Below are 17,034 nucleotides of genomic sequence, written 5' to 3' on the forward strand. Positions count from 1 at the left end.
ATGGAGAGAGGGACTGTTGTGGAAATAGTCCCCAGCCAGCCCAGGTTGTGGTGGAAAACAGTTGGTTGCTCAGGCAACTTGACAACTTCAGTAGGGTGGGAAAAAGTGTTTGTGAGGAAACTGCCACAGTGTTGTCTTCTCCCTTGCTTCCTGGACATAAGCACCATCCCTTATACCTCCAGCGGCACCCAGGCACCCCCAGCCTCTCCAGGGGCAGCCCTGCCCTTTAGAATTCAATTTAACTCCCAGTTATTGGGTTCTTGCTGTGTGCCCAGCTCTGTGCTTGGCTCTAGGGAGTATGGAATGGTGATCAAGCCCAGTGGATACAGAGCGTGAAATCTGGAATCGGACCCTCTGGGTTCAAATTTCAGCTTGGCCGCTTAGCTGTGTGACCTTGAACAAGTTACTCAACTCTTCTATGCCTCATTTTTCTACTATAAAGTGGAAACAGCAGTAGTAATATGCACCTCATAGAGCTGTAGAGAGGATGAAGAGAGTTAACATGCAATAAGGCACTTCGAGTCGTGGCTAGCATATAAGGAAGCAGGCAATAAGTGTTATCTATTCTCATTATGACTGTTATGACCATTATCTTGCTAAGATGAACAAACAAATGACATGTTTCTCTGCTGAGGAGCCTCATCTTGGATCTTTTTCACTGGAAGGCAGTGTTGGCTTCTTGATGGTGCCTTTTGTGGCAGCCACGCCTGATATTTGGGCCTCAGGAGCAGAGATGAATGATGATATCCTTAGGACTGAGGCTCTGGGACCAATTTGTCCATGAGGGACCTCATTCACCTCCTCTGGAACCTCTTGCCCTCGTCCCTGCCCCACATCTCCCATTGGCTACAGACATGGCCACAAGTGTTGAGGCAGGAGAGAGAAAAATTAGAAAAGAAAAGGTCTTTTTTTAATCTTTTTTTTTTTTTTTGAGACAGAGTCTCACTCTGTTGCCCAGGATGGAGTACAGTGGTGTGACCTTGGCTCACTGCAACCTCCGCCTCCTGGTTCAAGTGATTCTTGTGCCTCAGCCTCCCAAGTAGCTGGGATTACAGGTGCGTACCACCACACCAGGCTAATTTTTGTATTTTCAGTAGAGACGGGGTTTTACCATGTTGGCCAGGCTGGTCTCGAACTCCTGACCTCAGATGATCTGCCCACCTTGGCCTCTCAAAGTGCTGGGATGACAGGCATAAGCCACCAAGCCTGGCCTTTCTTCTGATTTTTAAAGGTTAAAAACAAATTTTAAAGGAAGGCCCCACCCTTACAGATCTAAGTGATAGGGGTGGGGGTGGCCAAGGCGTCATGCCATGCCCAGCCTGCACAGCTCATGGGGTAGCCTTTGGAAGGCAGGGGCTGCCCCTAGCCTCACCCCTGCCGGCAGCCCTGCTGGGTGGGCATAGAAACCAGGTGTCCTGTTTCTCTGGGTGACAGTGGGGCTTCTTGCTGGCAAAGAGCTTGAGGAGTCCTTTCATCAAGTCCTCATGGTTTTGTTTTGTTTTGTTTTGTTTTTGAGACGAAGTCTTGCTCTGTCACCCAGGCTAGAGTGCAGTGGCATGATCTTGGCTCACTGCAACCTCCACCTCCTGGGTTCAAGCAGTTCTCTGCCTCAGCCTCCCAAGTAGCTGGAATCACAGGTGCCCAGCACCATGCCTGGCTAATTTTTGTATTTTTAGTAGAGATGGTGTTTCACCATTTTGGCCAGGCTGGTCTTGAATTCCTGATCTCCTGATTCACCTGCCTTGGCCTCCCAAAGTGCTGGGATTACAGGCATGAGCCACCACACTGCCAAATTCTCATGTTTTACAGATGTAGAAGAGATCAGTGGTCCAGAGAAGTACCCAAGGTCACACAGCAGCGCATGACAGCATTGTCTGTCTCCCCTGCCCTCCTCCTCCTCCCCTAAGGTCCAGCAGTCTCTTTTCTCCAATGGCTGTGCCCGAGGGTCCTCTTTGCCCTTCCTGGCTGCCTGGGGGCGGGCACAGGTGTGGCTGCCCAGCAGCTCTGGGGGCCTCGGGAATGAGGCTGGCTTTGTTGCAGCCCCAGCAGCTGTGGCCATTTGGGTCGAGTTTCCATTAAGCCTTTTCCGAGCCTTGGGCAGGAGCAGGAGGCTCAGCGTTTAAAGGTCACCCGGCTTTTGAAGCTGCAGCGACATTAATAGCTTGGGAAGAAAACAAGCCTGTGCAGGGGCAGGAGGACAAGGCGTCTCTGTCAGGGCTGCCTGACACACACACACACACACACACACACACACACACACCCTGAGAGCCTCTATCTGTCTCTTGCTCTCCTCTCCCCTTCCTTTCACCCCCTTTTGGGGCCTCTTCAGCTCTGAAGCCAAGAAGCTCAGGCAGATTTCCCTGCACCCCACCCGCTCTGAGGTGACAATTGGCCGAGGATGCAGCTGCCCCAGCCCAGCAGCCTCTGCCATTACCCACTTGAGGTTTCCGCAGGACTCAACCATGGTTACACAAGCCTCCCAGGGTCATATGACCTCATTCTGGCCCCACTGGCTTTTGCAGCCTGGATTCCTAATGAGACAGTGAGCCTGGGCTGCATCTCCCCATACGGGAAATGAGAGCGCTGGCAAGTGGGTTGTCTTGCATGCCAATTCTAATCACTTGGTCGTGGCTTGCGCAGAGGCCGTGTTGCAGAGGGTTCTGAGGTTGTGTGGGTTCTGTAGGACAGTAATACCTGGATGGATTAGTGATGTCTGCCAAGGACGAGGGCTAGAAGGTGGTGGCACATGTGCCACAGATCTCCCACCTAGGACTAAACGATTTGACAACTCTGCAGGTCTTGGGTACTAAGACCCCTGAGGCAACTGGGTGGTTCTTCTCCCTTTTAGTCAGTCCAAGTGTGGGGGTGGGGCACATTCTTGGGTTCTGAGAGAAAAGCCACTCTGGCCCTTTCCCTGGGAGCTGCCCAGGCCTGAGCTCTGGGACACCACCTAGTGGCCTGGTTTGGCAGTGCCACTGGGCTGGGCCCAGATCTTAGGCAAGAAGCAAATCCCTCTGCAGGTAGGCATCACGACAATCACAGATGGACGCAGGGTCTGCTCCTTGGTGATTTTCAGAGGAGGGAGGCTGGGGTGTGCAGAGACAGAGCTGGTCTGAGGAGTCCTACCCTCCTTCCAGAAGAGTGACCTCTGGGTGGGGCACAGGAAGGTGCTGGCCGTTGGGACCTGTGGCTTCCTGTTCTAACTCCCACCTTTCAGGGTTGGGCCCTGATCCTCTTGGGGGGCAGAATGGAAGGTCAAGTCAGATCTAGGAGGGGGTTGACCTCCTGCCCCCGGTGCTGGCACTGGCTTGGAAAGGGGCAGCCTGCCATCAGCCTTGTGTCCATGTCACTGGGCTGCCTTGGCCTCAGACCCCTTGTCTCTGAAGTGAGATAATAACACATTTCCTTATATATCTTATAGGTTTGTTGTGAGGAGTAAATGAGTATGTGGGGGAGAGAGGGCTTTGGAAACTGAAAAGCCCCCCGCCCACCATTGCTGTGAGCCAGAGGAGGAAGGGAAGGGAGGGAAATGCACAGTTACTGCACTCCTCCATCTTTCCTTCCCTTCTTTACTCATTCGCCTCATAAATACCTATTGACCATGCCAGGCACCGATTCGGGCACTGGGGATACCACAGTGAGTATGGCAAAGCCCCTGCCCTCATGGAGCTTACATTCTAATGGAGAAGATATCAGTGACAAATGTATAATATCCATGGTGGTCTGTTTCATGAACAGGACAGGTAAGGCTAAAGGGTTAGGAACACTGGGATGTTGGGGGGTGGACTTGCCTCTTTGGTCCCCACTCAAGGTGATGGTTGAGTAGGGACCAGAAGGAAGGGAGCTGTGTAGATATGTGGGAGCAGAACATAGCAGGTGGTGGAAAAAGTAAGTTCAGAGGCCCCTGGGTGGGAGTGTGCCTGGCTCATTGGTGGACTAGCAATGATCCAGGTAACTGCCGAGAGTGAGGCTCTCTCCGTATGTGTGCATGCATATTTGACAGCAAGGTCAAAAGGTGTCATGGGCAGGACCATGTGGGTTGGCCACAGTAAAACTCTGGGTATTCTGGGAACACGGGAACCACTGGGAGGTGTGGAGCAGAGGAAGGGCATGACCCCTGCGATGAGGGGTCTCTAGGCTGGCAAGTGGGAGGCAGGGAGCTAGGGAGGGCGTGGTAGCTGTGGAGGTGGTGAGGAGTGGCCAGATTCAGAAATCATTTGGAAAACGGGGAAGACAGGCTTTGCCATAGATTGGACACAGAGTGTAAGAGAATGAGAGCGCTCCAGGATGGCTCCAAAGGTTTTGGCCGAAGCCAGGGAGAGTTGCCATTAACAGAGATGGAGAAGGCAGGGGAGGAACAGGTTGGGGTTGGAGGGAATCCCAGGTCGGATGGATCCATGTCGTTGGAGCTGCTGTTGGGTGTCCAAGTGGAGGCAGCAGGAAGGTTGTATGAGTGTGGGGTTGAGGGGAGTGCCCACAGGAGAGGCTGGAGCACATGAGAGCCAGTGTTCAGTATGCACATGGTATTCCAAGGCGTGGGGCTGGATGAGATTGCTCAGGGAGTGAGTCTACCCCGGGAAAAGGTCCCAGGCCTGTGCCCGAAGCCACAGCAGCCTGTCTCATTGGGTGCTTATTATGCTCCAGGTACCCATGTACGTTCTATTAATACTCCTTCCAAGGAGGTGCTCTCCCTATGTCTACAAATGAGGGAGCTGAGGTTCAAAGAAATGAAACAATTTCCCCAAGTCACACAGCCTTACTAGGGTCAGAAAGTGCACCCAGGGCTCTGGCTCCCCGGCTCTCACAGCCCCCATGCAGACCGTCGCTGGCCTTGATGCGCCAGGCAGGAGGCTGGCTAGGATGACCTTGGGCAAGGCCAGATGAACTGCACTGGGGCAGCTTGCCCACCTCCGTGGGCCAAGCCGGGAGTGACTCAGGCCTTGGCTGCGTGCTCATGCTAGGAGAGGAGGTTGGCTGTTTGCCGCCCCTGCCAGGCCTGGATTCCTTTACAGGGGAGGTGGAGAGCCACTCTGATCCTGGCTCCCTGGGACCTGGAGGAGGACAGGTGTGGGGTTTCTGCTTCCCAGGCCCCAGGTCATCCACAACCATGAGTTCAGGGGAGCCTCTGAGTCAGCTTCCAAGAGGTCTGATAAGCCCAGTGGGTTGTTTGCTTCCTTTTTCAGAAGCCAGTCAGGGGTTATCTCCCTTTGTTTCCCTACCAGTGCTCAGCAGCTGGGGTTCTGAGAGGTGGTATGGTTTCTCCAAGGTCACAGATCCAGCTCTGGAGCAGAGCCAAGAGACCTTGCTACCATGCTGTCTGGGTCATGTTTCCTCTGCCGAAGTGTCCTCTGGGCTATGCCCAGTCTCCTGAACCTGGGGCACACATGGCTGAATTTCTTATGCTCCTTGGCTCATAGCCCTGTGAGCCTTACTTGGCATTTTTTGCCTCTTAGGAAGTGGGTTCCTAATTCTGGCTTCTCCACGTACTGGCTGTGTGACTTTGGGCAATTTACCTAACCTCTCTGAAGTGGTTCCCACAGCTATGAAATGGAGGCAGCAACACCTGTCTCATGGAGTTGTAGTAAAGATTAAATGTGAAAGCACGTGGCAAAAGCTCATAAACCTGTCGCCTACTTGCCTCAATCCTTTCAGGTATTTTAAACTGCTTTTCATTTGAGCAGTGCTAGTTACGAAAGGCAGCCTGGCAGGGACAACTCTGAGCCTGCTCCCAGGCACACCACAGCCAGGGCCTCAGACTCTGCCCTGAACTTAGCCAGGGGGAGAAAGGGAAAGTGCTCTGAGAATTGGGAACCTCTATAGTCCACCTGGTTCTATAGGCAGCCTGGGAGTCTCAGACCTTATAAAGTCTTGTGGAAATGGTGCTTCTGTAAATCAAAATGTTTCCCATTACTGTTTCTGAGCCACTCTCCTCATCTACAGAACCACCCTTTAATAGAAAAGTCTAGACTTTGCCTTTACTCACTGTGTGTCCTCAGGCAACTCCCTCCTAGACTTGGGTCTCAGGCTCTTCACCTGTAACGTGAGGCGGGGTGTGGGCCTGGGCTGGAGTTGTCAGTCCTTTACATTTTGTGGTCCCCACAAGGATGCTTTCAATGCTTTGCACCTGGGCCAAATGGAAGCGGCTGCATGAGCTGCTGTGTCTCCAGTTGCCCAGGCCAGCCCAGCCTCCCCCGGGGCCGTGAGGATCGATATTTCCTTCCAGAGGCCTGAAAGAGTTCCAGGGATTGACATCCAGGTGCTGGGGAAAACTCCCCTAGAATTTCCCTACCCCATCCCCCTGCGGGGGCAGCTTGGCCAGTTTACCCACTGCTCCTGGCTCTCTACCAGCCTCCTGGGGCAGTGATAACTCGAATGCCACCTTCTAGGCAGTGTGCTGAGGATTATCTTATTTCATTCCCATTGAAACCCCCTAAGGGGTGCATCGAGATGAGGACATAGGGCCATGGAGAGGATGGGAGACTTGCCTGAGGCCCCACAGCTGGGGAGTGCGGAGGGGGACCTGCAGCCCTGTCTGAACCGGTGTGTGCTTCCTATAAGTGGCTTCTGGAGCTTCTCAACACTCAGAGAGGCCCAGAACCCGAGGGAGCTGTCCAGAGGGCTGCTAATGGGGACAATGTAGGTCTTGCCATCTTCCTTCTTCCTCCCCTGGGGATGGCCCAGGTCATCTTTCTCTGAGAGATTGCCTTTGGCAGAGTGAGAGCCGGGTCCCTCCATCTCTCTTAGTAAATTACCGGAGGGGCAGGGAGATGATTGATGGCTTTACTCCAGAAGGCCTTACACAAGTCACTGACCCCTGTGTGTGATGACACTAGGGCAGCAGACAGTAGCCCAAGGCATCAGCTTCTGGGGCCTCCTGGCCCTGAGGTCTGTGTTAGAGACTTGAGGGCAGGTCCCCAGAGCCCAGGACAAAGGCGGTTGTCAGGGTGGAGCCCTGCCTCGGAGGGCATTTTGGCTGAGGCGAAGCTGCATACTCTTCTGTAGGAGATGTGGGTGTGGGGGTGTTGGGGTGTCTAAAGCCAGCTATGGGAAACCATGTCATACTTGGCTACCTTCCTGTGTTCCTTCTCACAGCAAAACTCTCTTGGACTGATCATTTGAGGTGTCTCCTTGTGAAATGGCTTTGGCCCCTCTGGGCTCTGACTTGCTCATGTGGGAAGAGATGGGATAGAGGGAGTTAGATAATAAATCATGCTTCACTCAGTCAACAGAATACTATTCAGACACTAAAAATGATGGCGTAGCCCTACATATTCTGACATGGGAAGATGGCCACAATATCTTATGTGGAAAACACTAGTTGCATAGAATTTATGGTTTGATTACATTAGTAAAATAAATTCATTTATGGTGGTATATGCAAAGAAAAAATAATGCCAGGCGCAGTGGCTCATGCCTGTAATCCCAGCACTTTGGGAGGCCGAGGCAGGTGGATCACTTGAGGCCAGGAGGTTGAGACCAGCGTGGCCAACATGGTGAAACCCCATCTCCATTAAAAATACAAAAATTAGCCCCAGGCGTGGTGGCACATGCCTGTAGTCCCAGCTACTCAGGAGGCTGAGGTGGGAGAATTGCTTGAACCTTGAAGGTGGAGGTTGCAGTGAGCCAAGATCGCGCCACTGCACTCCGGCCTGGGCTGGAGCCAGACTCCATCTCAAAAAAAAAGAAAAAATGAAAAATTGAGATGTAGACGCACCGGAGTGTGAGCAGGTTTTCTCAGGGTTTTGATGTGCTTACAAAAACATCTTGGCCAGGCGTTGAGGCTCATGCCTGTAATCCCAGCACTTTGGGAGACCAAGGTGGGCAGATCACCTCAGGTCAGGAGTTTGAGAACAGCCTGACCAACATGGCAAAACCCCATCTCTATTAAAAATACACACACACACACACACATACACACAAAAGGCTGGGTGTGGTGGCGTGCACTTGTAGTCCTAGCTACTTGAGAGTTTGAGACAGGAGAATTTCTTGAACCTGGGAGGCAGAGGTTGCAATGAACCAAGATTGCACCACTGCAGTCCAGCCTGGGCAACAAAGGGAGACTAAAAAAATTAAAAAAAAAAAAGGAATATTTCTATATTAGCTGTTAAGATTGTGACTCCAAGTCCTAGAAAAGTGAAAACAGGTTTGCACCTGTTTCATCAAACTCAAGAATATTATTTGATGGAACGGTCTCTTAAAATCTGCCACTTTTCTACAATTAATGAAATTACTGTAAGGCTTGGAGTAGGCATGAAAAAGTCAGAGGTGGTGTTTTTAGGCACACTCCCTTCCCAGTGGTCTGTGCTAACAGAAATGCAACCTTGGCGGTGGTTTACATGCGTAGGTTTGGGTGGGCCAGGCAGTTTTCTGTGGCAGATTTAGGTCCCTCATTGTGCTTGCTATTCAGTTCCACCCATACATGTTGTCAGGACACTGTGCTGACCCTGGGGGCTGAGGGACACACATTGGCTGGGGCAGGGGAACTGGGCGTGGTGGGGATAATAACAGAATTTATGATGTATATGGTTTCTATAGACAACTTTGAGAAAAAACTTCTGGGATTTTAAAAAATATTTAGGGACACTGAGTGTTCCACAAGAACAAACATGTCTGTGATATAAATAAAACATGTCGGCCTGACATTGGGGTGAGGATAATGAATTCCAGGAGTTGACAATGGCCTTGCATCTCTCTGCATCTCTCTGTTGGGCTGGTGCTTCTCAGGGGAGTGGACTGAGTTTTAGAGCCTGACATGAGTTTACCAAGAGTGGGAAATGGGCCTCCCCATCAGCCCGAGGCTCTGCAAGGATGGAGCTCTGTTTCCTCTCTCAGGCCAGAAGCTCCCGGTGACACTGGAGGGTCCCGTTTCTCATCACTGCTGTCCCTGGGGTTTGGTGGAGCTCTGCACAAGATGCCTGCCCTGGTGGTGGGACCACGACGTTGGGGCAGTGATGTGAGAAGATGAGAACAGGAACTAGAGATCAGAGAGGCAGGACATCTTTAAGAGCCCCTCCTGCCTCAGTCAGCTCTTCAGGGGTCCTTGGCAGTAAGTGTAATGGTAGAGACCAGTGGCTTGGGGGCCATATGTCCCAGATTCAAATCCTGACTCCTCCACTAACTCAGCATCTATACCTCACTTTTTCCATCTGCAGCATGGGGATACTAGTACCTACCTTACAGTACTGTCATGAGTTGGCCCCCATAGAACGCTTAGGATGGTACCTGGGTCGGAGGAAGCTCTTGCTAACTGATAGCTGTCCTGTGCTAGTAAAGAACTGCAGGGATTTCATTATTGAAGCTGGGGAGAAAGCAGGAGGAAGAAGCAAGTCTCCCTTGAGCATGGTAGGGGTCGCGCCTCCCTGCCCTCATTTCTTAATAGCCCTTGGCCTGAGCTCATGTTTTGCTAGTCTCGGCCCTGACTCCATTTCCCTCGGTTTCAGGTGGGACCATCCGTGAAGCTGGTGCCAGGATGCCCCGGGGGTGTGGATGACCGGCCGCCCAGCCCCAGCACGGCCCGGTCCCGCATGCCACCGCCCCGCGAGGACCACTCTCCGAGGGCCGCCTGGGGCCCCGCGCGCCCGTAGTCTCCTAACCCGGAGCCCTCGGCAGCCCATTCCTGCCTGGCCACCCGGGGCGGAGGAGGCGCTGGAGTGAGCTGCCCGAGGCCGCAGAGCAAGCAAGCGGCTGACCGCGGAAAGACCCCGGGGAAGGGGCTTTGCTGCCGGCTAGAAACATTTTCTCCAAGCGGCTCCGCAAAATGACCAGCCTGTTCCGCCGGAGCAGCAGCGGCAGCGGCGGGGGTGGCACAGCCGGGGCGCGCGGGGGCGGGGGAGGCGCGGCCTCCCCCCAGGAGCTGAACAACAGCCGGCCGGCCCGCCAGGTGCGCCGCCTGGAGTTCAACCAGGCCATGGATGACTTCAAGACCATGTTCCCCAACATGGATTACGACATCATCGAATGCGTGCTGCGCGCCAACAGCGGTGCTGTGGACGCCACCATCGACCAGCTGCTGCAGATGAACTTGGAGGGCGGTGGCGGCGGCGGTGGCGGCGGTGTCTATGAGGACAGCTCCGACTCGGAGGACAGCATCCCTCCGGAGGTAGGGGCGCGGCCCAGGTAATTCCAACCACCGTTGGAACCTCTAAGAAGACCTGGGTTACTCCGCTGTCTAGGTTCTAATTAGCAAGCAGCCTTACTTCCCCTAGGGAAAAGTACCATCCGTCGTCAGTGACCTTATTTTATGGGCAGAAATCATGCAGTCATTCAACAAACACTGAGCACCCACTCAGTGGTGTGTGAGACGTGGCACTAGACCCTGAGTCAGGAGGCATCACAATCAAGGTGCTTGTTACAAATGCAGGTGCCTGGGCCCCACCCCAACATACTGAACTCCACTTCCAGGCCTAGAGTTCGCTAGTGGCCAAGTTAGACCAGGTTTCTGCCGTCCTGGAGCTCAGAGTCCAGTGTGGACTAGGAGCGGGAGTCCCGTACTGACAGCCAGAGTAAGTGCTCGATGGAGACGTGGAAGCAGCAGAAAGGGGTGGCTTCCCAGAGGAAGCGATGGCTAAGCCCAAACCCTAAGCGGAGACCCAAAGGAAGAGTGAAGCCGGGGGAAGGGTGTGTAGGCAAAGGGAACAGCTTGTGCAGAGGCTGGGAGGTGAAATAGTGTCTGACTGGCTAGGGAACTGGCAGCAGGACCATCTGTCAGGGTCCTAGAGTGAGAGGAGATCAGTGAGGTTGACAAAGCCCTGATGCTGAGAAAAAAGAGTGTGGCTGTATCCTGGGAGCATAGCCATGGAAAGGTAGTGAGGAATCAGACTTGCCAGTTAAATCCCTCTGACTGTGGCCTGATGGAAGCAGTAGTGAGCCATAGCCAAGCAGTCTCTCCAGGGAGGTGACTGGAGAGAGGGGACCTGCGTACTGCATCAGTACCCATCTGCTGGAGGTAGTGAGTCCCTCCCAGTCCCACCCGAGTTCAGTGGACATCTGGCCTCCTAGTATCAGCAGAGCCTGAGGTGCTTGGTGCAGAAGGGTGAGGCACACAGAGCCTGTTCATCAGAGGGGTGCTGTCCACAGGGCCATCTGGGACTTGCAGCCATGGACAAGACCAGGACCCAGATCAGGTGGGATTTAACTCCACTCTTTATTGAGTCCCGACCCATGCCAGGCATCATCCTAAGTGCTTTAGATGTATCATCTCTACTTTTTTTTTTTGGGTGGCGGGGGACAGAGTCTTCCTCTGTCACCCAGGCTGGAGTACAATGGTGCGATCTCAGCTCACTGCAACCTCCATCTCCCAGGTTCAAGCGATTCTCCTGCCTCAGCCTCCCGAGTAGCTGGGACTACAGGCATGTGCCACCACACTCGGCTAATTTTGTAGTTTTAGTAGAGACAGGGTTTCACCATATTGGCCAGGCTGGTCTTGAACTCCTGACCTCAGGTGATCTGCCCGCCTCGGCCTTCCAACGTGTTGGGATTACAGGCATGAGCCGCCGCACCCGTCCCGATGTGTCGTCTCTTCTAATCCTCACAAACTTTGTGCTGTGGCGTTATTATTACCCTCGTCCCTGTTCTCCATCAGTCATCCTGCAAGGCGAAGTCTCCTTGCGTTTCCTCCTTAGTGTGTGCTGCTGAGACTTCTCCTGGGGGTGGAGAAGCTCTGTTGGCAAAGACATCTGGCTTATACCTGTGTCATCTGCAGCACCCAGGACGATCCAGGCACATAGCAAGCGCTTGGGGAGTGTTTGTTGAATGAATAAATGCTGCTGCTGTCTTTGTACAGTTTTCCATTGTCTCTCTCCTTGGGAGACCACTCCTTTGATCTACTTGGAGTAGGTGGTGGAAGGAGTATGGGAAAATATGGATCCTCTTTGTAGAAAGAAGGAGAGAGAGAGTGAGAGTGTGCGTGTGTATGTGTGTGTCTGCAGATACAATTGACCATTGAACAATGCAGCTGTTAGGGGCAGTGAATCCCCCCATACAGTCAAAAATTCACTTTTTAATATAACTTTTGATTTTCCCAGAAATTGACTACTAATAGCCTATTGTTGACCTCAAGTCTTACTGTTAACAGAAACAGTTGATTAACATATATTTTGTATGTCATATGTATCATATACTGTATTCTTACAATAAAGTAAGCTAGAGAAAAGAAAATGTTAAGAAAATCATAAGCAAGACAAAATATATTTTCTATTCATTAAGTAGAAGTAGATCATCGTAAAGGGCTTCATCCTCATCGTCTCACATTGAGTGGGCTGAGGAGGAGTGAGAGGAGAGGAGGGGTTGGTCCTGCTGTCTCAGGGGTGGTGGAGGTGGAAGAAAATCTGCCTGTAAGGGCACCCATGCAGTTCAAACTCATGTTATTCGAGAGTCAACTGTATACGCTTTAAGTGTGAACTGGAAAGAAAGCTCTCTGCAAGCTCTGACCCTTTCTGCAGTCTGGTTTGCCCTGACAGTCTGGCAGGTAGGATAGTATTTCCTCCTTTGTCCAAGGCCCCTATAGCCCTATAAACCTCTGCAAGGCTTCACCACCCCCTAAGTAGGCCCTTGCTGTATGTGCACTTCTGTTTTTCTAAGAATCTTGCTTTCCAAATTGAGCCCCCTCCCCTCCCTTGGCAGTCTCCCCAACCCCCCACCTGGGCCCATAGGCAGGCAGCTCCTGAGCCAGCGGAAAGTGCTTCGGAAAATGTATGAGCCACAGCTGGAATGACAATAACTGCTGAATGGAAAAAAAAAACCTTTCTGGGGACTGATGGATGGTGGGCTGGCCCGAGGGGTATCCTTGCTATGGAGAAATATCTCCTGTCAGATAAATGGCCTACACCCTGCCCCCCTGGAGCACCTGGCAGTCATCCATCACCCACAATGAGTTAAGCCAGGAGGCTGAAAAGCCCAAAACTTCAGCACCTTTAGAGCCAGAAGAACAACCTCTTTGTGGCTGGTGGCAGTGGGAGGGAGAGGCCAGGGAGACCAGCAGCGCTGCTGGGGTTACTCTCCTTGGGACTCAGGCCCTGCATTCTGGAGCTTGCCTGGCCGGCCATCTGCCTTCTCTGTGTTTCCCAAGTCCTCTCCAGGAGGCTCTGATGAACGTCTGTCTGGGCTTGCTGCCCTGGGAGGCTGCACGGAGGAGCTGTGTTGGGGGCCCTCCTGGTGTGGCTGGGGAGGCCTGATTGCCCTGAGTCTAGGGGGCTGACTGCTGCTGGCCACAGTCAGAGGAAACCCCAAGCAGCTTCCTTTAGGGGACAGTTTCTACTAAGCTCTCCTCCCCTCCTCAGCCACCTCACTCCGACCCACATCAGTGGGAATAGCCCAGGCCAGCCACCCAGACCCACCACTGCTAGCCTCAAGGCCGCAGCCCAGAGCCCTATCCCTCAGAGCAGAGGGGTCTGGGAAACAGGGTGTCGGGGCTGGGGGACAGCAGCAGCAAGTTCTCTGAATGAGCCAGGTACTTGCGGGGCCATTGTCCTGTGCCAGGCACCAAAGATTCGCCAGGGAACAGGAGCAGCGCTTACAGCGTTCTCTTTTTTCCTTTCTTGTGGAAATTTAGGGTAAGCAGAGCAGTGGCCTGCCAAGTGCTACATTCTTCCTTTCCTGCAAAAGCATCTGTTTAAATACTTTCGGCCTCAAAGGAAAGAACGTTAGTGCATTCCAGGGCGCGAGGCCTCCTTGGGTTGAGCTAGCTGTGTATGCGCAGAGCACTGCAGAGAGCACGTGTGCATGTGTGTGCATGTGTGCGTGTGTGTGGGTATGTGTGTGTAGGTGTGCTCACACGCACAGGCTCACCTCCCTACCCACAAGGTGGCCCTGGGAGGCTGTGTGTGCTGGGCGTGGCTGGTCTCAGAGCAGAGATGTACCAGTGCAGCCTGGCCCAGCCCAGGCTTATACAGGCAGAATGATTATGGTGACTTCTGCAAACTCACTTGAGGTTTGGGGGCTCTGGGGCACCTGAGAGTCATAGCCTCTCTGAGCTCCTCCCATGTTCTTTGATCTTGGAGGAGATGGGAACAGAGTTGTGGGGAGTGAGCGGGAGGTGAAGGTGTAGGCCAGGTTGGGCTGTGTGGTGAAGGATCTCCCAGTCAGGGGCTGCCTCCTGTGGTGGATTACTTGAGGTCAGGAGTTCAAGACCAGCCTGGTCAACATGGTGAAACCCCGCCCTACTGAAAATACAAAGATTAGCCAGGGGTGATGGTGCACGCCTGTAATTCCATCTACTTGGGAGGCTGAGGCAGGAGAACATATACTTTGATGTCTGTGGAGTGTGCCAGAACTGGAGAGTCAGAGGTAGCCATGTGTTTAGCTGCCCCAAACTCCTCTCTGGGTCTCTGGGGAAGAATCTAAGTTGGTCAGTGGAGCAGGACCCCAGACTTTGCCCAGTCCTTGGCCTCTCCCTGGCCCTCTTCTTGGCTCCTGGAGAAGACAAGAGCTTGGGAAGGACAGCAGGCATCCCAGGCACTCCCCTTGCTACTCTCCGCCCTGAGAGTCCAACCTGAGTGTGCAGCCAGTGTGCCTGAGGGAGGGATCCTTGTGGTCCAAGTTGAAGATCTATTCTAAAAAGCATGTGGCTTTTGCCATGTCACTTAGCCTAGGCCTGAGTTTCCTTCTGTGTCAAATGGGGTAATGAGCCATATCCTACAGCACCAGGTTGTTCGAGGTTAAGGTGACATCAGAGACGTGGAGGTACTTTGAGAGAGGGTATGAATGATGTTATCATCAAAGAATAGCGTGGGTACAGGAGCACATGAGTCACACGCATGCAGCTCAGTGGAGTTTCACAGCGTGAATAAAACACATTATCAGCACCAGCTCAAGAGCCATCATCCCCAGAACCTGGAGTGCCCCTGGTGTCCATTCCCGCCCTTACCCGCCCCACAGAGGGCACATCGCCCTGACCCTTACCACTGTGTGTTTGTTTCTGCCTGTGTTTGAACTGCACATGGAGGGAGAATGCTGCTGTGAACATTCTTTTGGGGACATATACTTTGATGTCTGTGGAGTGTGCCAGAACTAGAGGGTCAGAGGTAGCTATGTTTAGCTTTTTCAAAAAGGCAGTTTCCTAAAGTGGTGATTGTATCGATTTACACTCCCACTAGCAACACACAGAGTTCCTTTATTATACCTGCCCTCCCACACTTGATTTTGTCTAAATGGTATTTAAATTCAAGGAGGGATGATTAATATTTCTTTCTCTGTTGCCTCTGATTTAGATCTTGGAAAGGACTTTGGAACCCGATAGCTCGGATGAAGAGCCACCGCCTGTGTACTCCCCACCAGCCTACCACATGCACGTGTTCGACCGGCCCTACCCTCTGGCTCCCCCGACTCCGCCTCCCCGGTGAGAATCTGTCATGTCTCAGAGCACAGGGTGGTAGGGAAGAGGATCAGTGGCTGGGGCTGTGTACAAACAACAGGAAACTTGGCTGGACCCCTCAGTATATTCTCCAAGAACAGGCTTCTACTGCAGCAAGAGACATTTTAGCTAGATACCAAGGAGAACTTGCAAAAGGTAAGGATTGCAAGCGCAAACATTTCCTAAATTCCTACTGTAGGCTAGGCGGTGTGTCTCGTACCATATGGGACACAGAGTTAAGTAAAGCTCAGCCTCTGCTTTCTGGGAGCTTATAGTCAAGGGAGATGCCAGAGTAGGAATGACAAACAGGGAATGTGTACTGACACTTCCCCTCCCAAGCCCACAGCAAACATGACTGATTCATCACTGTGCTCTTTCCTGCTGAGTCAAGACAGAGCCTCAGATCCTCCTCAACACAGAACACAGCATTCCCAGCCAGTCATCAGTAATTGATGGAATGGCTAGCTGCCATCCTTGGGCTAGGGATGTTGTGGGGATTTTTAAGCAGTGAGAGCAAGTCTCTTTCATTAAGGTAGTTTGATAACTGGAGGCAGGGAGGTAGACTGCAAGGTCCCTGGAAACTTCTTCCAGGTTAGAGACTGTAATTTGGAAGCTTAAAATGAAGCTAGGCTGGGCACAGTGGCTTACGTCTGTAATCCCAGCACTTTGGGAAGCCAAGATAGGTGGATCACTTGAGGTCAGGAGTTCAAGACCAGCCTGGGCAACATGGTGAAACCCCATCTCTACTAAAAATGCAAAGATTAGCTGGGGGTGGTGGCGTACGCCTATAATTCCATCTACTTGGGAGGCTGAGGCAGGAGAACCGCTTGAACCCAGGAGGCAGAGGTTGCAGTGAGCCAAGATGGCGCCACTGCACTCCAGCCTGGGCAGCAGAGTGAGACTCTGTCTCAATAAATAAATAAATAAATAAATCATAAATAAATAAATAAGCAAGCTAGTTGCCAACAAGGTCCCCCGGGTCTCTGGGGTGCTTGTTTTTCTGGGCTCCACGTTTGTGCTGGGGCTGCCGGAGCTGGGGTGTGGCCTCTTTGCCCTAGAGCTGCTGTTTCTTAGAATGGCTCAGGCCTGGAGTGGTGAGGGGGTGCGGAGATGATGGGACAGGGCACCTGCCCCAGTTGGATCTTCCCTTCTCCCCAGAACAGCCCTAGAGCAGTGGTGAACTCTGTTATCACACAAGTATAGCTAGCATTGACTAAGCACCCTTCCAATGCCAGAAGCAGAGCAGGTTCTTTACCTACACCATTACATTTAACGCAGAGGCGGGCACTGTTGTCATCACCCCTATTTATGGACGAGGAAACTGAGCCTTGAGAGATTCCATAACTTCCCCAAGACTAAGAGCTGGAGTTTGAATCCAGGTCATTCTGACTTAAAGCTAATCACTCTTCACTGCTGTGTCCTGTCACCTCCCGAATGAGAAAAATCTCTGTGATTGCAGCTTAGGGAGCTCATAGAGTCAGTCCTAGAAAGTTACTGAGGGAGGAGGAAGGGAAGTGTTTTGAGTCAGGGACAGGAACAGAGCTGGGATCTTTATCACGAATGGTACCAGGAGCTGGCAGGCTGTACTGGAGTGGGAGGTGGGGAGTGAGTGAGTGGGTCTGGGTGAGACATAGGCAGGACTTGCAGCCTGGGATGGATCACAGAGCCCCGGGCTAAATGATTTT

The 17,034-nt window shown here is 52.6% G+C and overlaps 1 protein-coding gene across 9 annotated transcripts in view; it reads left to right on the top strand.

Moving 5' to 3' along the window:
• LOC105476804 (CUE domain containing 1) overlaps positions 1–17,034 on the top strand; it is a 106,516-nt gene that overhangs the window by 60,037 nt on the left and 29,445 nt on the right. For 8 of the 9 annotated variants that reach the window (XM_071082890.1, XM_024791241.2, XM_071082891.1 and 5 more), the window contains exons 2-3: positions 9,441–10,099; positions 15,207–15,334. In XM_071082890.1, coding sequence (XP_070938991.1) covers positions 9,758–10,099; positions 15,207–15,334 — 470 coding nt within the window. In that variant the 5' untranslated portion in view covers positions 9,441–9,757. Of the gene's footprint in view, positions 1–9,440; positions 10,100–10,368; positions 10,503–15,206; positions 15,335–17,034 lie in introns of those variants that run through there. The other variant, XM_011733016.2, reaches the window with a different exon arrangement.

This window comes from Macaca nemestrina, chromosome 17 (assembly GCF_043159975.1).
Source record: "Macaca nemestrina isolate mMacNem1 chromosome 17, mMacNem.hap1, whole genome shotgun sequence".
NCBI lineage: Eukaryota > Metazoa > Chordata > Mammalia > Primates > Cercopithecidae > Macaca > Macaca nemestrina.